The sequence below is a fragment of the Topomyia yanbarensis genome, chromosome 2 (genome assembly GCF_030247195.1).
Source record: "Topomyia yanbarensis strain Yona2022 chromosome 2, ASM3024719v1, whole genome shotgun sequence".
Classification (NCBI taxonomy): domain Eukaryota; kingdom Metazoa; phylum Arthropoda; class Insecta; order Diptera; family Culicidae; genus Topomyia; species Topomyia yanbarensis.
The window spans coordinates 193552875-193576111 of record NC_080671.1 but is presented as its reverse complement, the minus strand read 5'-3'; the positions used below and the strand labels follow the sequence as shown (position 1 = coordinate 193576111).

Here is a 23237-nt window from a genome sequence, read left to right as displayed (position 1 = left end):
TCATAGAAACGTAGCGTGCTAGGTACACAAAGCTGTCGTACCGGGCTTGGGAAGCGCGCTATCTTCTGTGTGTAAATGCGCGATATTATGACTAGGTTGTACATTATTTGCATTTTTAGTGCCATAATATCAAAAATGTTTGGGTTTATTTTTTGGAATCTATTCTTAGAAGTATTTCGGGGCGATTTGCGCAAAAAATTTGAAAATTTATCGTGAGATGGCTGAATTATATGCGTTTAAAATTGGACCACTTTTCGTTACATACCATTTTGGTAGAATTTGCAAAGTGCACCCCCATATCGAAAACAAAGACGTAGTCAAATTGTCAATTAAAATCATTCCTATATTGAAATGTTTTTAAAGAAAAACTAGTTAAAACCAATAATGAGGTCAGTTAAGTTACTGTTGTTTATGTACTAGTTCAGGTAGTTGCGTCCAGACTGAAATAAGCTTTCCAAGCCGAGACAACTACCTACCTACATAACCGTTATGCTCGTCGTGTATGAACATATAATTTTCAATAACTATTATTTGAGAATATCGTAAAATTAAAGGAAAATTTAGTTACGATTTTAATTTTTCTGTTCAAATCAACTAATTAGAAAAACAAGAATTTGGTTTTGTTATTTTTTTCATCGAATGGCTTTCACTGTACTTATTTTCGTGAGCAAATTTTGCCTAAACAAAAAGATACTGCTGTTTAAAAACGTTTAGAAATTTATTATTCTCAAATAAAGTAACATGTATACATCATTAAACTAACTCATCTTAACTAATTTTTGGAAACTCGCATCAATGATACACCACTTGAATTTGGAAGCCGCTTTTATTTTACCTTCAACATTTTCGCAACATAAACCTGGCGAAGAAACTGACATATCACAATATATACGCGAACGGAGGTCTTAGTGGAATGTACGTAATGTTTCAAAGGTTTTCTTTCATTTAATTCCACTATGTTTTGAAACATAGTGGAATTAAATGGAAGAAAATCTTTGAAACATTAACTGACATATCCTTTTCGAGCAAAGAAATTGATCGAAGGTTCGATTTCTCCTCCCTCGCTTAATTTTTATACCAGTTTTACCGGTGCGATCAAACCTGGCTTAAGCGTTAAACGAGGGTGAAGAAATCGGCTATAAGTATTCATATTGTAAACCAAACACGACTATTTAAGGAATGATATGAAATAGATATATCATATCCTAATCTCGAACGATGGCAGTCGGCAGCAATAAAACTATCGAGCAATAGGGATCTTTAATTTGGAAAAATTGTGCCAGTTTTTTATATGTTTTGGTAGCGGGTGTCCTTACGAGTACACTCATATCATTCTTAAACCTTAATTATTCTTTTATGATTTTTAAATTTAAAAAAATCACATTAAACTCAACCAGCAAACTGACAGTTGTCCTACTGAATGACGTATCTACAAATATCTCGTTCTTGATCTGGTACTTTGTCAATCCGCTAGCATCCTGCCATCCCAAGTTTCATCTGCAAACTATGGTAGATCTGATAAGGCAACCTATAGTGTCGTGCAAGTCGCATGGGTTTGGATGTGTTATTGTCCTAAAAGGAAACAAACTAAAAAATGTTTTTTTCAATAGTTTCGGGCCAAAAAATTGAAAAAGGACTGAGATATTAACTCACGGTACTAATCTGCATCAGAATATGCCTTAACCCGCACACCCCTGAAGATCCCTATTACGTTCGACTCGAGTCGTTCTCGATTTCGATTGTTTTGGTTCCGTAATGCCAACAATTTCCAATAATCAAAGAAAAAACTGCAAAACGGTTGAAAAATGTAATTTCAGATAAAAGTTACAACACTGAATAATTATTATAGAAATTTTTATCGATTTAAAAATAATATGTGTAACGTACGAATACGAGTTTGATTGCAATTTGACTTTTGATTGTTTTTAAAAAAAATGCACATTTGCAATACAAAGATGTTGATTATATCTTCCGTGTGGTGTCTAGTAAAATCTTTGAATAAAATAAAATGTCTCGCAAACTTATTTTGACTTGCAAAATGCATTAACCTTTTTATGCCCAACTTTTTTCTAGTGCATGTAGGGTTTCAAAACTATTTTTCCTTAAAAACGGTGGAATTAAGAAACACGAAAGCCTTTTTTTCATAAAGATGCAGTGCTAGAAACTGCTCAATTTTTATCTTCCAATGCTCAATACAATTCCCCTAGAATATTTACAACAGTCCAATTGCGAGGAAAACGTAGCCAAAGACAGTCTAAATTGATAAGATTTATCAGTTTTCAATAATATTGCACCATTACGAATAAATATGAAAAAAATCATTTTCCGTCGTCAACGTACACTGTCCCTGGCGGCACTGCTCCATCGGAATCTGACCAGACTAACTGCAATAACTTCAGTTCTAGAGCTGATCCTGATATCTGTAAATATTCAAATGGAAGATAATAGTCACATTTATTAGCCTTATGTGTTTTTGTGAGTAAATATTGCTTCAATCAAAAGTTATTGCTGTCTAAAAACGTTGTTGTCTACAAACAACATGAGCATGAATGGGTTAAGCATATTTCGAATTCGATTTTGAGTCACTGCAGGTCTCTTGATTTTCAGCGTTCCATCTAGGCGTTTAGCAGATTTATTTTTTTTTTGAAATATGATTACCACAAATTTGAGTTATTTTTCATGTTTCTTGTGAAATAAACAGAAAACATATATAATTGATATCATCACCGAATATGAAATGATAATTCTTTCCATTGCACCTTCTCCTCTCATCGAACTTTCCACCCACATAACCTTTACAAATTGTCCCAATAAAATGTTAAGCATTTCATCATTGATTCCAAAGCGATGGTCATAAATCAAAAGTTAAGAAAGTGGCTCCGGAAAATCTACTTACACGCCCCGTAAAACGCTAGCAATAACCTTCCCATTCTCCATCAGCCAGTCAGTCGTCTGCCATGAAGTCCGCGGTATACTGCTGGTCGTCCACGGAATGTGTCTGGAATTTAGGAATTCTCTCCTCTTTATTCCACAGCCACTGGCTCGTCAATCGGTCACAGGGAGAAACCTTTTCGTAAGACGCTAGGAAGGTGGATTACGATAGAGCCAGTTCATCGGTCCTTAGCATTGGCATTGACGACATCACGCTAGGGGTAGCAGAGGAGTAAAAAGGGGGCCTCAATTTATTTACGTTATAAATGTGATTATGTTGCGTTATTTATGGGACTGTTTTGTAGTGGGTAATGCATTGTGTGTCTAGTGTCTGAATCCGTTGACCGTCGGTTATAAATATTTATATATCTGGGATTCGCTTTGTATCAATTTGCGGTCGAGATTCAAGTAAATGACATTTGAAAGCAATTCTTGAAATTAAATTAATTTAAAGGGATAGTGTGAGTAAACCAGATTTTTTATGTCAATTTGAAATATTGCGTCTTGAAAAATTTCAGTTCACTTCAGCACTTTTGAAAAGTCCGCCAACATGTTCCCAGTCCATAAAAAGGGTAAAAAGCGAGACGTCAACAATTATCGTGAAATCACTTCATTGAATGCTGTCTCGAAGTTGTTCGAGCTGGTAATTATGGAACCTCTTCAGGCTCACTGCAAGCAGAACCTAAGTGACAATCAACATGGCTCCTCGTCTGGGCATTCGACAGCGACTAACCTGCTTTACCTAACACCCTACATAACAGAAAATCTGGAACGTTGCGCTGAAATCGATGTTATCTACATAGACCAAAGTGACACCCAGGGAAGTCACTTGGAACTGCTGATGTTTCTGCTTTACTTCAACGACGTCCATCTAGTTTTGAAGACTCCACGCCTGTCTTTCGCAGACGATCTCAAGATGTTTCTTCTCATCCGCCCTACTGAAGATTGTAGATTACATCAACGACAGTTTGAAACCTTAGTTTACTGGGGTAACACGAACCGTATGTGTGTAAATCCAATGTGCTCGGTGATATAGTTCTCACAAAAAAGTTCCGGTTTGTTTTAACTATCGTCTACTGGATACTGAAATTGAACACGTTAGTCAGGTGAAGGATCTAGAAGTGATACTAGAGGCACATCTTACGTTTAAACAGCACGTCTCCTATACAGTTAGCAAAGCATCTCGAATGCTGGGATGCATCTTCAGGATAGCCAAAACTTTTTCGGATATTATATTATGGGCTCAAATCGCTGTACTGCTCTTTGTTGCGGTAAATCTTGGAGTACTGCTGTGAAGTTTGGAGCCCGAACTATAACAATGATGTTGAGTGCGTGCAACGACGCTTTTTTACGTTTTGCGTATGTTGCCTGGGAGAGACCCCGTCCGTCTGCCCAGTTACGAAGGCCGGTGCCAGCTGAGTCATTTGGAATCCCTGCTTGTTCGAAAGACTACGGTAAGGGCTTCGTTCGTTGTTTAAACTTTGCCAGGTCATCTGGATTGCCTAGCTATCTTGAAACAATTTAACGTAAATGTCGCACCTCCAACAACGCGTAACAACCTTATGCCCCGATTACCATTTCGACGCAGTAATTATAGTATGCACGGAGTCAAATCATAAAGAGTAAAAATAATAAGCGATGACAATTACGAATAATCAATTTAACAACTGGCTACTTGTGTCCTTATTTCTATTTTTCCATTGAACGTAATTTTCGTAATTTATTGTCACTTTGAAGTTGTCAACCTCGTTAAAACGACCCCAATTTATTGAATGGAAAAAAGATGTTACATGTTCACAAACTATGTATGTAAAGAATAGAAAGAAACACAACTCTCATATCAGTGGTAGCTGGACTGAGAGAGCAGGCGATTAAAAGTGAACCAGAATAAGAGTATGTGAGCAGCAGTGGAAACAAAAACAGAAAACATCTATCCGTACCAGTTTGGGATGAACGGAAATGGTAGTACAACTAATGCAACAGGTAACACAACTATACCAACATGGCTGGCTGATTTGACCCAATAGTCGTGCTATACGTTTTTATGAGAACAAATAGCCAAAGCTATTTTTTTGATACTGGAAACTGCAGTTTAACTTATTTTTATGCATATGTATAAATATTCATGTTGCGTTTTGTTTTTACTTAGCTTTGCAGTTAGAAAAATAAAGCTATTACTATTACAACTATACTGACATGGCAGACCGTATTGGCCCAATAGTTGTAATACACGTTTTATGCGAAAAAATAGCCAAAATTATACCTTTTGATATTGAAAAGTACAGTTTAACTTAGTATTAGAATGCAAATGTAAAAATATGCATGGTGGGTTATGTTTTCACTTAGTTATGGACTTAGAAAAACAACTGGCTCTACTATTACAACTATACCGACATGTTAGGTTACCTTGGCCCAATAGTTTTAATACACGTTTTAAGCGAAAGAATAATCAAAACAATAACGTTTGATATTGGAAAGTACGGTTTAACTTCTTAGTAGAAAGTATATGTAAAAATATACACGATCGGTTTAGTTTTCACTTAGTTATATGCATAGAAAAAAACTACTCTTGCTAGCGAAATGGTTAGCGTGCTACCGTTGTTATGTAGTCCGCAAAGAAAAAGCATTTTATGCAGATATTTGATACTATTACAGCACAAATTCTTGTAGTATTCTAAGTAATATTAGAAATATGAAATTAATAAACTGATATTTTTCCCTTAACATTATTTAATTGATCAAAAACAACCAATTTTCATCACTATCACAACTATACCTGCTATCGCAACTATTGGGTCAGCTGCCCTAATATAGAGCCCCTGAAGTAATTGAATCTACATTTGATTGCCTATTTTCTGGCGTACACATGCATACCGCCAACTTACCCCGGGGCCGGAGTAACTTGGCGAGTCTTCCACGTCACATATTTTTGTCTATGCAAACAAACACAATGTAGCAAACACTTTGATAAAATTCAAGGATGTTGCCAACGAAGTTTCTTTTTACAAAATCTACCTAAATGAAAGCGGTGAAAAATGAAAACTGAAAACAGCGCCAACCAGCTCCCGGTCTCCCCTATTCATAAAAATTTTAACTTGTACTTTTCAACTGGTCGGTGATAAGCCAGACCGGACTAAGTAGCAAAACATAAAAAATGAGATAATGGCATCACTGGATAAAGAATATTGTAAGCTACATTCGACTTTTGCCAGATTTGAAATATGTAACAATAAACAAGAATTATGGCAAAAATTAATTTTCAATCCTAATGTAAAGGATGCTGCGATTCAAACTTTAAACTCGTTTTTCTCGAAATCACTTAGTCTGGTCTCACTCAACACCGACCAACTGGTCCCCCGGAAACCGCGGAATCAGGTTCTTCAGACCACCTGTTTGTGTGAATATTGCTGTCATGCGCAGGGTTGTTAACGTTGAATTCAACTTTACCACCGATAACGATGAATTCAGCGCCGCTTCATCGTCAACGCACTTCATTGAGATCAACGTTAGCCACGGCGTATCTAAACCCATTATTAACAAAAAATTACCGTCAATTTGGCATACGGAATTCGAAAGATACAGTATCCAAGCATTTTCTCAGTGAATTTCAAAATGATCCATCGATAGATTCCAGGGATATTGCGATTTGAAGTTTTATGACACGTTTTATAAGGCTACCAGCAAACACCCATGGGTTTGGTCCTATCTTTATTAACAACAAATATTTGTCTACTTATTTGGTAAGTATATCTTTCTATTTAAATATTTCATTGACGGAATCCAAAGTTATAACGATTTGAATGCGGTATGCGGTCAGTTATCTACCAGATTTCAAGCACAGAGAACAGACATAATAATAATAATACATATAGTTAAGATCAATTATATTGTCTATTGTTTGAGGTAGACAACTCTATTTTATATTCTTCCTTAAAAAAAATTATTGATGAAACGTCTATCTGTTCAATAATGAAAAAATAATTGCAATCGGTCAGCAAACCACTGAGACATGGCCTTTATAAGTAAACATTCAAACTTTTATTCATTTTTTTTAATTTACACGTTATATTTAACCATAGACAGACAACCCTATTTTCATATTTTTTCAGCGCAGCATATAAATAAGACCTTTTGTGCATTATATTTGTATAATTAAATGGTAAGGTTTTTCTTTAAAACATGTATAAACGATCTAAATAGATAATAGACAAACATGGCTTCATGCTTGAAATCTGGTAGAAAACCCATCTATGACCGCATACCGCATTCCAATCGTTATAACTTTCGATTCCGTCTATGAAATATTTTCAAACTTGCAGGGGATATAGGGAAGATGGGGTAAAACGCACCCCGGGGCAAATTGCACTCCTTGCTTATATCTAAAACTGCTGAAAATATCTAAAAAAGGGTAACACCAGTCGGAAGTCCGCCATAATAAACATACACAGTCAAAGTTTGATAACCGTACATCAATAACAGCTAGATAAATAAACAAAAAACAATAACATGCTCTTCTCATGTAATTATTGTGGCTCACGTATAACAAGGATTTACAGCTCTTTTAAATACTGTGTTACTATTATATCAGTGCGTTCCAGTTCTATTTATATCGTTGTTCATTACTCTGCCACACTGTATATGAAAAGTCTACTAAATAATTCACTTTTTGCTAAATTTATATCTCTGCTCCATCGGGGGCAAAATGCCCTCTTCTTTGAATTTGCTGATTTTTAATCGAAAACAGAAAAATCGTTCTGCCCCGTTGTTGCGATACATTCTGCCCCGTTGTTGTAGTGCATTGTGCCCCGTTGTGGTGCATTTTACACCTGCATAGGTGCGTTTTGCTCCGCTTATTTTTCAAAAGGTAATTTTTAATAATTTTGATTTTGAAGAATTGAATTATTTTCATGTTTTTGAATATTTTGCAAAGCGTTTTGATTGTGATTACAGAGGAATATGTTGGCTAAACGATATCATTCATTAAATTCTCCTAATTAATGTTCTATAGCTGAGTTATGATCATATTTCCTTAGGGGGTGCGTTTTACCCCATCTTCCCCTACTTGATTACTATATCTTTCGAATGCCATGTACCAAATAAGTAAACAAATATTTTTTGTTCATAAAGATAGGACCAAACCCGTGGGTGTTTGCTGGTATGTAGCCTTATAAAACGTGTCATAAAACTTCAAATCGCTATATCCCTCGAATCTCTCGATGGATCATTTTGAAATTCACTGAAAAGATGCTTGGATACTGTATCTTTCGAATGACATATGCCAAATTTATGGTCATTTTTTGCTAATAATGGTTTTAGACACACCGTGTAACGTTATCTTAAATTTTCGCGTTGATTTCTGTTTTTCGTCCTTTTTGTCAGAGATATTATATAGTGTATTCATAAGAAGTTTCATTTTATATTCAGCAGCGTTTATAGAAAAAGATATACTTTAATTTTATTTGAAATATAAATTATGATGTTAGTTTCAGAAGCATTCTTTTCACAAACGTAGATTCAAAGAAAAAGTCTATTTTTGCACTCTCGCGCGATCGTGGCGGCCAGTTAGCCTCAGTTGTTCATGGAATGTTTATGTCCTAATGTTTCTCCAACTATGCAGGATATTGCGTCGCTCTATTGAAAATAAACATCGCCATTATATGTACACCGGGCAATGACGCGAAGAACGAGAGAAGAAAGGATAAATAATAAAAGAAGCAACTTTTCTGTTCGTTAACATGCATAACAATTGGTTTCTAGTTAACAAATTTCTGTTATATCAATTTATACTTTCTTCCGGTGGTACGGGTGTGGCTAAATACCTAATAAATTCTTCTTCTGCAGTTTCGTTCATGCTTTGCGAAACGGATTGTCCTGTGTAAAAGCCAAAAAAGGCTTCCTGTTCCGCCTCTAGGCTTAGAATTTCGCCAGAACTGTGCTCAGTACTGTTTTCTGTAGGACATGTAAAGTTTGTCGGTAACGGATCATCGGATTGGTGGCGGGTATTCATGAACTGATGAGTGCCTTCATCAATTTGTTTCATCTCCCGCAGAATTTTTTCCTGCACAAATTTCTTTTTGACATTGAAAATGTCTCATGCACTATTTGGGACGGGGTGTCATTCTAAAATCTAAAATCAAACGATGTCACGTTTTTGCGTCACTGTTTTGAACGCTTATAACTTTGTTATTTATGAACGGATTTCCGTCTGGTTATCACCAAACAATTTACTGAAATTATGTTAGATAGATCTCGTAAAACTTGAAAACTCCCATACATCAGTCAATCTATCCCCGACAGAACCGTCAATAGGGAGCATATTAGTGACTCAAACGAACACGAAAAGTTTGAATCAGTTGTTGCTCTTTTGCCCAGGCTGGGGACAACCCGGGGATCGAATCAACATCTCCCCAGTCATGAAATCCTCCGGTAGATGCCGTTCCGTTGGGTTTCTATCAGACTGGAGCCGAGTAAAATGCCAGAATAATTCTGAAGAAATCCGTACCAAAACCATCGCAATATCTTTCGGACAGAATTATCGCAAAAAACGAGCACTGTCGGTTTGTTCCCAGAATTCTGATAAAAGCACACAAATTCTATTGGAAACCAATTTTACTAAATGTGTAGAAAATCCTACATATATTGTTTACTTTCCCCATCAAAATACTAATATTCTTCACGAATTGATAAGCTTGGTGATTTATTTTCATTGGCCAAAATGTGTTTCATTTATATTTCTCGGGGAAAAACACCCATGATTTACCGATTACAAACTTCACTCAAGAAAACCAAAACATTTTTAGGAAGGAAGAGATCCATCCCAGTTACCAAATTTTCTGGCAGAGACCGTTCTGCTAGATTTCTGTCAGTCTTGGTTTGGTAGCCCTGTCAGATTTCTGCGCACATCCTGTCGGGTTAGTTGAACTAGGGCGAATTCGGTTTCGCTCGCGTTTTCTGGCAAATTTTGATGGGAACCCCTGGCATAACCCCGAAACCCTGGTATAACTCGGAAATAAACCGTGCAAGGATCCTGGCAATCCTTACCTGGTAGAATTTAGCACGAATCGAGCAAAACATCTGACAAAGATATGGCAGGTAGCGTACAGAAATCCTGACCGTGCATTCCTGGCTGGATTCGGGGTAAAAGTTAGCAGCATCGGTTAGTTGAACCGCTTCTGTCATAAACGGTTGTTGCATTTAAGCGAACTCTTTGTCAGAATTCTCGCATAAATGGCGCAAAATGCAGGCAGAAACTCTGCCAGAATGTATATTTTGGCACTTTTATTAGTTTCCACGAAAATAAGAAGGAATAAATCTGAAAAAAATTATCGGAAAAAATATTCCCACGCTCTTTGTGGAGACGGAGAATTTTGCCCCTCATCTTATCCGGGAAAAGTTGGACATCGGATAAGCTGCTTCTCACGTGAGTGAAAATTACAATGCCTTCTAATTTTGGAATACGCTTTTTCTAAATGTTGTTCTAGCCGCATAAACAGCGTTCATAACACACGTAACGAAACACGCTTTTCCCTTGAAACTATTTCGTTTCATTGTTCGTGGTAATCGTACAAAGAAGGCACACCAGCGCCACCATCAAATCGGTGGTATATATATGAAACAAGCACTATCTGTCAAGTTGTCCCTGGGTTGCTTTTGCCAGACAAGTAACATCGTGCCTATAGCGTCTCGTACGACAGATTTGAGCACCCAGCACGCTACACTTCTATGAATGACGTCATCCTCGACTATTTAAAGAATATCATGAGGACATTCAAGTGTACTGCAATACCCTCTACAAAAGTTTATAGAAAAATCAGAAATATATAAATAAATATGGTGCATTTTATTCACATTTTTCAGCACGGGATTTAAAGCATTTACTTTATGAAAAGCATAGTATTTTCTTAATAATGTCGTCAATTAATTGTCTCTTGCTCGAGACATCCATATACAACTATCTCTCCCTGCACGAAACGTAACCTTTCCCATTCCAACTAACGGTCGCGCGTCATCCTCGGATATATAACTTTCAGAATTGCTCGGGCGAGCTCATCCTCTGATCGAACGTCGGAGCGGAGACGATTGCAGTAGCCGACAGATATATTTAAATTATACAGTGCGCTGTGTACTGGCAACATGTTTTTCGGTTTTCTCATCACAAAAACACACTAAAGTTTTTGAAGTGAAACAAAAATGTGGGCAGTAAAGGGTTAAGTTCCCCAATCGCATGTATTGAACCACTGTGAATTTGATGTAATATTTCATTTTTTCCGCAGCAATATTGGAAAACCCTTACGTGGTCTACTAGATAATACATGTATGTTGTGAAATAGCGCCGCTGAAAACTATTGTAGGAGATCAATACTGACATGGTGTAGTTGGTAAGTGGAAGCAGCTTACCTGGGTTCGATTTCTAACCCCGCATGTCGGGTTGAAAACTATTTTAACCTGAAAAAGGTAAATGACCTCAAGGTCCATAATTCGATAAAATATCACAAAAACATTGTGTAACTTTGTTCAATACAATGAAAGATGCTAACATTTAAAAACTATCACTCCTGATTTTCCTAAAAGGGGTTCAAATATTGAAAGGTTAGTCATAGTCATGACAAAATTGTTCATACCGCAGTCACCTAACCCTTCCTCAAAAAAAAATATCAGACAGTGAATAATAAAAGTACTGGGTAGACGAGCCCTTCTTCATCTCATTAGTCTGGATGTCACACTATTTTGTTGATAACTGGGCTAACTGTCACTATATCGCGCTTTAATATGTTTCAACATCTATGCTTCGATCCTAAGAATTAATGCAACGAAAAATCTGGACAGGCAAATGTAAAATACTCGCGTTTAAGCGAAATGAAAAGTCGAGTACGTACTCTTATTCATACCACAATTTAATCTAACGCGTTGAAAAGAGATAGCAAATACTACTCTAAATAATATGTTCAAATGGGAGAGTGAATAGAGACGATAAGGTGAATTAGAGTACAGTTACCCTAACTTCAGTTACCGTTCTTAGACATAGACACCACAAACAAGATGCACAGATATCGAAAGAAAGAAAGTCATCGCTAACCTACAGCTGCAAGAAGTGAAAACATTTAGCAAAGCATACTTTTTTCCCTTTCTTTAGGCCAACAAAGCACCCAAGTAGAATGAAACGGTATCTGAATGAAATGTGATTATTAAGAGTAACCATAATAATAATAATAACAATGGCTGGCAATCGCGATTCGCTGTAAAGAGACCAAAAATGCTTCTCCGGAAGGTAAAAAATACAAAGGAACTTTTGCGTTAAATCAGCGATCCAGGTGGCTTTTATATATACATACATATAAAATATACATACAATAGTAACAACTAACGGAGAGTTCAAGATTGCTTTGACTCATAACATGACACACTTCATAACTCCACGGATCAGATTTCCCGGCAGTTGACGGTGGCTTGATCCTACACAGCAACAGAAAATTTGCGCATTTTTCCTCGTCGTCATCGGGCATTGTTAGCATTCCTTCTGGCACCCACCGGAATTCTGCGAACACAAATTGCGCGATGAAGTTTAAATTAAGTCTTCATAATTAATTGACATCGCTTCAATTGGATTTCTATTATGGATGGTGTATTTATGGTTTCCGCTTGGCTGCGCGGCGAATGGCTTTACTCCTTCAAAAATGATTGGTTGTCGACGCTATGTGCAAAGTCAGTCAAGTGGTCGACTAAACTCGAAACAGCTCTCACTTTGCTGAACAAATTGACTCTCCAGTGTTGACTCGAACAACACCCTAGAGAAATAGACGGTGAAAAATTAGGTCACGAACCTGGGAATTTTGATGAGAGCAAAATTCAGCAATGCAAACAAGTCAATAAATTTTCAGTTTACTCGTTTGGAAAACGTTCGTAATCTCACCGGAAACGGATGCCAGACAAATTTCCTGCTATAACACCACTACTTGTGAATTCTTACTACTTTAGCCGGGCCCATTCACAAACAAACCCGAACAGTAGAAGAAATCATCAGATGTCGCCGCCGCAAGTTTGGCTGTTCCTGGGCCAAAATCACGCTGCTTGGAGTAGCAAAAAGCAATTACGTTTTATTGAAAATCATTGGTTCCCCAAAAGAGTTTGACACATTTGCTAGTAATAAAAAAATATTTAGCAAAAACTTTAGCAGGAAAAGTTTCCCTTCCAAGCGGGAAGCACTGTGCTCTGGTCTTCGACCGAGCCCTGATGGGAGAGGTACCTACAAAGTTTGCAGCAGAAGCGTTTTCTCTTTCGCTGGTCGTCGCACCACAAGTCGCCTGTCAGAGTGATAAAATATTGCCATTCCGTCTCGACAGTGTGGCCAAATACACACTCTGTCCCACAGACATCGTTGTTCCGATCTAGTTGATATTCTGGCGGATGGTGGTACAGTGTGAACAATTTTGTCAAAGAGCGACGAAAAGTTTAATTTTCTCTAAGATCTAGGAGGGACAAATGCTTGGATTTCTTTTTTTATATATACCTTCTTGCAACAAACGCGAATCAATGAATGTTGTCGGTAGCGGTATACGAGTGAACCGAAAATTACTCTTGGTATTTTCATATTGAACCTGGGATGCGTCGGATCTTCAGAGCCGACGCATCCCAGGTTCACTACCATTGAACCTGGAACCACCAAGGATTGTGCAGATTGACTCGTAGGTGAACTGCAGTTGGATAGCAATTTATCTTTTACAGTCGGGTCTCCTACTACGCGATTAACTGGGGGCGTGAAAAAGGAATCCGCGTTGTAGGATACCCATAGCTTATGGGATTTCGACTAATTGGGGCTGTGGCCGATTATTTCGTCCGTGTCAACATGTAGCGCCATACTTTCTTTGGCGAAGTTGTTGTACTCACTTGGGCCTACAACTTAGAGTAATTGAGTATCCAATTAGTTGAGAACTATGCCGCCAGGGGTGCTATGAAGAAAGAGTAAATAAATCGAGATTCCCGTCGTAAATTCGACTATCATCAAATGGATTCAATGTCAAATATATCAAGACCCTGATTATTTTAAAAGGTGGTGTCTTCGGGGAATTTATAAAAGGACAGGGCTTCTGGACGGTAGAAAGTATAACTCGCAATTACCCCACCAGGCGGCGCTAGTGCTAATGCAAATATTCAACACATGTTAAAATAATTCTATATCTCAACATCGTGATTAGATAGAGTAGTACTGACTTCAGCAAAGTTGCTCGAGAGGTCGAGGGCTACCCAACGGTAACATATTAGTTTGGAATACTCTCACTATGCGGCGCTAGTGAGCGTAGAAGCTTTCAACATATGGTAAATTATGATATATCTCAAAAGTCTAATAACTTGGAAAAGTGGTGTTTTCGGCAAAGTTGTCGAGGAGGTCAAAGGCTACTAGATTATGGATAGATTAAATTGGAATGGACCCGCCAGGTGGCGCTAGTGAACTAATTTTCTTTCAAAGCATGTATCTCGAGATCATGATCATTTGGAAAGGTGGTGTCTTTGGCAATATTTATAGGCAGGTCGAGCTCTGTCCTACGGCGAACAAATTAGTTCAGAACTCGCCCACTAGATGCCGCTAATAAGAGTGAAACTTTATGGACATATTTCTAATGTCTGATAATTTAGGAAAACGCTGTTTTTGGTAAAGTTCTCCAGGGCGACAAGTGCTGTTTGACAATGTATAGAAAAATTTCGATTTTACCCGCTAGGTGACACTAGTGAGTACGCATTTTTACTTTCAATTTCTGCATCTCAATATAAAGGCAGTTTAGAAGGGTGGTGTCTTCAACAAAGTTACTCCAGTGGTCGAGGACTAACCAACGGTAACAAATTAGTTTAGAATACTCTCACTATGCGGCGCTGGTGAGCGTTCATGCTTTCTGCATGTGGTAGATTGTGATATATCTCAAATATCTAATGATTGCGCTTTCGGCAAAGTTCTTGAAGAGCTCAAGGACTACTCGATCATGGATAGATTAAATTGGAATGGACCCGCAAGGTTACGATGGTGAGCTAGTATATATTATATTCTGTATCTCGAGATCATGATAATTTGCAACGGTGATGTCTTTGGTAATATTCATCGGCAGTTTGAGTTCTGCCTTACGGTGAACAGATTAGTTTAGGACTCACCCATTAGGCGCCGCTAAGGAGGATAAAACTTTCAGAATATTGTAGAACTTTTTTTGAAGTATGGTAATTACTAGGTTACGCGAGTAAGCACGTGTTCTGTGTGACACTAGTAAGCACGCATTTATTGTTTCAATTTCATCATTTCAATATTAAGGCAATTTAGAAAGGTGGTGTTTTCAACAAAATTCTTGATAGGTCAAGGACTACTCAATGGTGACCGATTAGTTTGGTAGACTCTCACTATGCGGTGTTAGTGGGCGTGGAAGCTTTCAGCATATGGTAGATTATGAATTATCTCAGAAGTCCTATAAATTAGAAAGGTGGTGTTTTCGGAAAAGTTTTTGAGGAAGAATAAGGCCTACTCGATTATGAATAGATTATTTACTGCTCTGATTCTTGTTAATTTTATTTAAATTTCTGAAGTAGCCTCAAAACGGATAAGAGAATAAATTCATCAGCCCATTCTCTGGCGCATTATGAAAGTATTCAAAACCAATCTGCCAGCATCAGACAGCTCTAAAACTACCGATGAGTTTCACTGAAGAAAGCCTTCTCCTAAACTGTCATGATTTTGAGGTGCTAAAATTCGTAAATAATTCTTTTTCTCTCTCTAATACCACCTAGTAACTGAAATCCAGGTTAATCTGATAACACCATTTTCATGAATTATCAAACTTTTGACTTAAGCTACTACGTAGTAGAAGTTGTATTCTCCCTAGCAATGAGTGAGTTCTGAACTAATCTGATCACAATAAGATAAAACTCAACTTGTCGATGAATTTTTCCAAAGATACCACTCATCCAAATTATCCTGATCCCGAGAAATCAAATTTGAAAAAGAGCTTCCTCACTAGCGCTGTTTGGCGGGTCCATTCCAATTCAGTCTGTCTTTAATCGAGCAGCCCTTGATTTCCTCAAGAACTTTGCCGAAAACACCATCTTTCTAAGCTATACTCGTGAGATGAATCATAATTTACCAGATCCTAAAATTTTCTGCGCTCACTAGCGCCGCATAGTGATAGTATTCTAAACTAATCGTTGGGTAGTTCTCGACCTCTCAAGCAACTTTGTTGAAGATACCACCCTTCTAAACTGCCTTTATGTTGAGATGTTGAAATTGAAAGAAAAAATGCGTGCTCACTAGTCACCTAGCGGGTTAATCCAAAATATTTTTTACATTGTCAAACAGTACTTGTCCCCCTGGAGAACTTTACCAAAAACAGCGTTTTCCTACTTATCGTACTTATCGTACTTTATCTATAATGTTGAGAAAGTTGCACTCTCATTAGCGACACCTAGTATGCAAGTTCAGAACTAATTTATTCGCCTTAAAACAGAGCTCGACCTGTCTATGAATATTGCCAGACACCACCCTTCCAAATGATCATGATCTCAAGATACAGGATATGAAAATAATGCTCACTAGCGCCAACTGGCGGGTTCATTCAACTTTAATCTATCCATAATCGAGTAGCCTTTGACCTCCTCAAGAACTTTGCCGAAAACACCATTTTTCTAAGTTATTAGACTTTTGAGATATATCATTATCTACTATATGCTGAAAGCATCTACGCTCACTAGCGCCGCATAGTGAGAGTATTGTAAACTAATCTGTTACCGTTGGGTAATCCTCGACCACTCGAGCAATTTTGTTGAAAACACCACCCTTCTAAACTGCCATTATATTGAGATGCAGAAATTGAAAGGTAAAATTCGTGCTCACTAGCGCCATCTAGAGGGTAAAATCGATTTTTTTTCTATACATTGTCAAACAGCAAATGTCGCCCTGGAGAACTTTACCATAAACAGGGTTTTCCTAAATTATCAGACTTTAGAAATAATATTGTTATGAAAGTTTCGTTCTCATTAGCGTCATCTAGCGGGCGAGTTCTGAACTAATTTGTTCGCCGTAGGACAGATCTCGACCTGCCTATAAATATTGCCAAAGACACCACCCTTCCAAATGATCATGATCTCGAGATATATGTTTTAAAAGAAAATATTCACTAACGCCGCCTGGCGGGTCCATTCCAATTTAATCTATCCATAATCTAGTAGCCTTTGGCCTCCTCGACAACTTTGCCGAAAACACCACTTTTCCAAGTTATTAGACTTTTGAGATATATCATAATTTACAATATGTTGAAAGCTTCTACGCTCACTAGCGCCGCATAGTGAGAGTATTCCAAACTAATCTGTTACCGTTGGGTTGTCCTCGACCTCTCGAGCAACTTTGCTGAAGTCAGTACTACTCTATCTAATCACGATGTTGAGATATAGAATTATTTTAACATGTGTTGAATATTTGCATTAGCACTAGCGCCGCCTGGTGGGGTAATTGCGAGTTATACTTTCTACCATCCAGAAGCTCTGGACTTCTTTTATAAATTCCCCGAAGACACCACCGTTCAAAATAATCAGGGTCTTGATATATTTGACATTGAATCCATTTGATGATAGTCGAATTTACGATGAGAATTTCGATTTATTTACTCTTTTTTCATAGCACCCCTGGTGACATAGTTCTCAACTAATTGGATACTCAATTACTCTAAGTTGTAGGCCCAAGTGAGTACAACAACTTTGCCAAAGAAAGTATGGCACTACATGTTGACACAGACGAAATAATCGGCCACAGCCCCAATTAGTCGAAATCCCATAAGCTATGGGTATCCTACAACGCGGGTACCGCGCAGTAGGAATCCGCGCAGTAGGAAGCCGCGTTGTAGGAATCCGCGTAGTAGGAGACCCGATGTACTTTACTCACTTTGATAGGATATACAATCACTCGATAACCCAAACCTGGGCCGGACGGGCGAGTGCCTTTTACCATTCCACTCAGTTCGTCGAGATCGGAAAATGGATGTGTGTAACTTAAACTCATATAATTTTCTAAGAGATAGTTGGTCCAATTTGCACAAACTTAGTTTCAAATAAACGCTTCCATAGGCTACTGTTGTTTATATGATACGAACTTGCAAAATCGGTACAGAATTACTTGGATTTGCTGTTCTAGATCACTAAAAACAAACCAAAGTCACTCAAATCATAATAACCAGCTACGAGGGTTCTTGATTTCATATTAGCAGGAATAGAAAGATGTTCAAAGGGGAAGTATAGCTAAGGGACCATTAATAAATTACATAACAGTTTGAGGCGAGGGGGGAGGTTACGACGAAATGTGACAAGTTGTGACATATCGGGGAGGGGAAGTACGGCTTGTGAGCAGAAACCCAGTGGCTCAGTTGTTGGGGTCTGTCGCCGACTACCATACGGCCTATAGGCCAAGTTTTGGCTGGAGTTAGAAAATAGTGATATCAATTGTCTAGTGAACACCAGCTCCCTCTACGATTTGTTATTGCAGCGTCGGGTGCGTTCGCTGCGCCAGGTTTCTTTACTTCGTTTTTATTATAAGCAAAATGTGAAGAAAGTTTTCTTGCGAATGACAAACAACCGGTTCGATACACGGTTTGTCCAATGCTCGCGAGCAACGTACTTGTTCCGTCCAATCTCCAGGAAGTGTGACAAGTAAAGGGCGAACACAAAATTATTGCGACACATTCAACAGGGCATAACTTTTTTACCATTGGGTAAAAATCAACCAAATTTTGCACACTTTCTCATTGATGTGTATGTGTATTGTTTACATGCTGTCAAACTCGAACTCGTGTTTTTCGATTCAACGAAAATGCAGGTGAACCAACGCGAGTCGAGAGAACAAATTCTTTCCAAACACCTGGAATTTCCTGTCGCACCGACAGTTGGGAAAAATGTTGAACATTCACCATTCAACCGTCTCCAGAGTGTTGAAGCGGTTCCAGGAGCGGTTGACGTTGTACCACGGCAATGGAGCCAGAAGAAAACCGGGACCGGAGAACAAAAAGACGGAGCGAAAGGTGAAGCGGATGATTAAAGCAAATCCCAACGTCTCAAGCCGTGATTTGGTTAAAAAGATCGGCATGTCGGAGAGCTACGTCCAGAATGCAAAGAAGAGAGCTGGACTACAGACTTACAGAACTTCCCAAACCGCGATGAGCGGCAACAATCGACGGCTAAAACACGGGCACGGAAGCTCTACGAGAAGATGCTGACAAAATATGGCAGCCGTGTGATGGACGACGAAACGTATATAAAAGCCGTTTTTAAGCAAATTCCGGGATTGGAGTTTTTTACCGGCAAGAGCAAGTTCTATGTGGACGACAAATTAAGAAGAAGAAAATGTCGAAGTTCGACTCCAAATATCTCATTTGGAAGGCCATCTGCTCTTTCGGACTGAGGAGTGAGCCTTTCGTGACAAAGGGCACAGTAAATGGCGAGATCTACAAATCTGAGTGCCTCGAGAAGCGCCTTTTGCCGTTCTTGCAGCAGCACGACGAAGCTCCGCTATTTTGGCCAGATTTGGCATCATGCCACTATTCTAAAAGTGTCCTGGAGTGGTATGAGGCCAATTCTGTCCATTTTGTTCCAAAGGACATGAATCCGCCAAACTGTCCGGAGCTGCGCCCGGTGGAGCAGTACTGCGCAATGATGAAGCGGAAACTTCGGAAAAGCAAGAAGACAGTCAAAGACGAGAAGGACATGTTAAGAAAATGAAAAAAAAAATGAGAAACTGGTACCGGATGACACTGTAAAGAGTTTGATGGAGGGCATCAAGCGAAAATGCGTTCACTTTTACACTCAAGGCTCCATCGAGTAACTTTTCTTTTGATTTTTGAAGTAAATATATGTATAAAACTACCCTAAAATTTTTGTTTGATTTTGAACATTATAAGAAAATTGGCATGACATTTTCGGTGTCGCAATAATTTCGTGTTCTCCCTTTAACTACTGGATTATTCTCAGGGAACTTTGAGTCAATTGAAAAGTATAACTCTCATGACTTTCGGAAATCAAAAATTTCATTTGAATGTCAAATGATTTCAAAATGCATGAAAGGTCGAGGTCTTTTGTCGAAGTAAAAATACAAGTATTGAAGAGAAAAATATTGATACTGTAGTTGTGATAAATAAAAGTCTGAAAAAAACTAATTTTTTTTAAAAGAATTTTTTTTAATCCCAAAAAAATTTTCATGTAAGGATTGTGTTGCAGCCGACCAATTGCATATCAAATGATATGAAGTTCCATAGCCGGATTCACAAAGATCATATGAAAACGACTCAGCGCGCTAGATAATAGCCATGTGATAATTGCGTTTTCAGTGAAGAGACATGATAAGCATGCTACAACAGTGTTGCATTGTGACGATGATTTTGGGAGATTGAATACTGACTTCATCATGTTTGACTGCTGATTATCGAAGGGTTGCTTAGGAAATGGTAAGTAAGAATTCATACCTATCCGGCCCATGTTAAAACCTCAACAGCCACCATTGCCGACCGTCCGTATCTCCATCGTTCACGGGGAAGGATAAAGAATAAGGTAGACGGGACGTGTTGATGCTTCACTTAGTTAACGGTAGGACGCCGATACTCATCACTCTTCCATAGGTGTAGCGGAGTTGGTGGTTTTGAAGGCCTAGCATTCGCTTCAAGCAAGCGATGCGACCTGTAAAGCATAATTTATTATGTTGTTGGTCAGTTAGTCTTCGAGTACTCGATCACTCGAAAAAGAAAAGATCTTGTTTATTTTTTAAGCTTTTTTAAACTCTCGGTAGCCGGCTACCTTACCGCAATAGATCGAAACACTGGTTGGAGTGGTTCGTCTTAAACAAACAAAAGCCGGCTACCCAGAGTATCCTACGTTCTCTGAACAACGGCAATTTAAACTTCACATAGCTGGCCGTGGAAGTATTGCCTAGAAAAGCTAAGCTTCTCTGCGTAAAACAACCATTAAAGAGCTACAGAGTGTTGATAACCTGATACTGGGGATTGTTAACAAAAACAGAACTTGAAATCAGATTTATAAATTCATACTAGGCGAATTTTCAGATCTCCGATCAATTAATCATTTTACGGTGATGCTTTCACTCTTAAATTCGTTCCTACTCTCTCATTCTGCTACTATCGACAGAAAGCTGATAGCACCTAGTCGTCGCCGGTCTAATAACCACATGTCCTCAAAATACTGTCGTGGAAGCATAAGATAGGAGACCTGTGAGAACTACGTTATCTAACCGTTTGATAACCAAATATTTTACCCAACCTTTCAAAATTTTAAAAAAATCTGCTCTCCAGTACCTCGATACATAATTCAAATTATGTTTTTTTTGCCTTTACAGTATCCACACCACCGACGACATCGCCAGGCCCACCGACTACAGAGTTGGTGGACGTTTGGTCCAACAATGGAAATGGTCGCAACGACTCAGCTGGATCACATCACCACTTCAACGGCCACGGTGGTACTCAGCATCACCCTAATTCATATTCCGTGCACGTGACTGATAAAAGTAAGTACTCCCCCTTCGCATATACTTACCCTTCAAATTCCGGTTTGGCTTGCATTGTCATCACTAGATTGTTTGGCATTCTCGCTGGTAACGTTTTGCCGGAAATGTAACATCATCCTCTCCAGTCCCGGTCGGTGATTAGTATGAATTTGAATTCAATTATACATCCATGTAGATGAAAGAGTTCTAGATTTACGCTGACAAATTACATATACTACCATTCTGCATATTTTCCCATGTTCACGGGGATACGGGATACCCCATATACAGGGATAATTATGGATATAACGACAGTATGCTACCAGTATATTTGATTGTTTGTTTTATTAATTATACTTGTTTTTATTTCTTCCAATTAAACCAGATTCTAAATACTCTTCCAATTTGAACGAAATCGACAAGTCCGAGCAGAAATCTTTCGACTCGAAAGTTATCTATTGGTCCAGTGCGAATGGAAGTAGTAGAAGTAAGTATAATGATTGGCTTATCGTATTATAATAGTTAAAACGTGAGTCACAATAACATTTATTTATTTATTTATTTATTTAAAAGCTTTAACCTACTGGGTCACTTGCCTATCAAATTTCAGTAATTTACATCGAATTGTAATGTTGTTAATGTTCTGTTGTACAGGCATAGTTGTTCCTGAAGAAACAATGCAGTCAAATCCATTACAGCTGGTCGGGAAATCCTGCGTTCTTCGGAAGGCCAGTAACAATTTCGGTAGTCCGGAGGTCATCGAACTCTGGACAGTTCAGTAGGAAATGTTCCATAGTGGTTCGCGTTGTACATGTAACGCATGTTGGTGGAGGACACGCGATACGGCGTGAGCATGAGAACCATTCGTGTGCCCAACTCTGATCCGCGGCAGTACTCGTTGTTCTCTCCTATCGGTCCGGTCTGTCCAGCTGTCGGGAGAGCCTTTGACGCGCTGAGGATGTCCGGCGCAGCCGCGCCAGTGACGTACGACAGCTGCGATAATGCCTGACATCCGTTGGCCCAAAATATCTGCGACCGGGCTAAGTCGGGTGAGACGTCGTCTGGCGTGTCTCTCCCTAGGCACCAGGCGATCAGCATTTTCATTGTCGTTGATGCTGCAGTGACTAGTACCACGACCTTGATGCTGTGGTGAGTGGATTATATTCGCCCTCGATAGCCTGGATGAAAGGGTGGCGGGATTTCCCCGACTCAAGGGCGGTTTTGGCCACCAGAGAGTCAGACAGTACAACGACGGGTTTATCTTCCAGTTTCTAAACCAAAGCAAGCGCGATAGCCGACGTCTCGACAGAGAACACCGAGCGTGGGGCCGATATGCGGAAGGAGAGTCCTTCCCCTATTCCACTTACTCCTATTCCGACCTCATCAACGATCTTGGATCCGTCGGTGAATATTCGCTAGTGATTCTTATTTTTGGTAGCCATCAGTTGGTTATATTTGGCCCCAGTTTCACTGTCAGCGGCGCCGGCCCCAGCTCTATAGACAAACTTGTCTTCAGATTGTGCCGGCGGTCGTTCCAGACCCGGCAACGAACTCGGTGTAGACGGGCGATTGGTAGTAGGCCACGTCTGTATATTCGCGATGGATCTCGCTGACCGTCCGATGCAGTCCTCTCCGGTTGTCCGCTTAAAAATCCCAGGGCTCTTCTGGTGATGATGAGTGAAATCGCCAAACGACGGGGTAAAATCCAGGCCTCCACACAGGTCGCTTTAGCAGGCGTGCTGGGAAGCAGACCAGAAGCAGCGCGGCTTTGCCAGTGATATAGGGGAAAACGTTGATAAAG

The 23237-nt window shown here is 39.0% G+C and overlaps 1 protein-coding gene across 9 annotated transcripts in view; it reads left to right on the top strand.

Annotated features, from left to right (window-relative positions):
- LOC131682538 (lachesin-like) overlaps window positions 1-23237 on the top strand; it is a 236922-nt gene that overhangs the window by 200838 nt on the left and 12847 nt on the right. For all 9 annotated transcript variants that reach the window (XM_058964092.1, XM_058964095.1, XM_058964091.1 and 6 more), the window contains exons 9-10: window positions 21287-21457; window positions 21822-21923. In XM_058964092.1, coding sequence (XP_058820075.1) covers window positions 21287-21457; window positions 21822-21923 — 273 coding nt within the window. The remainder of the gene's footprint in view (window positions 1-21286; window positions 21458-21821; window positions 21924-23237) is intronic.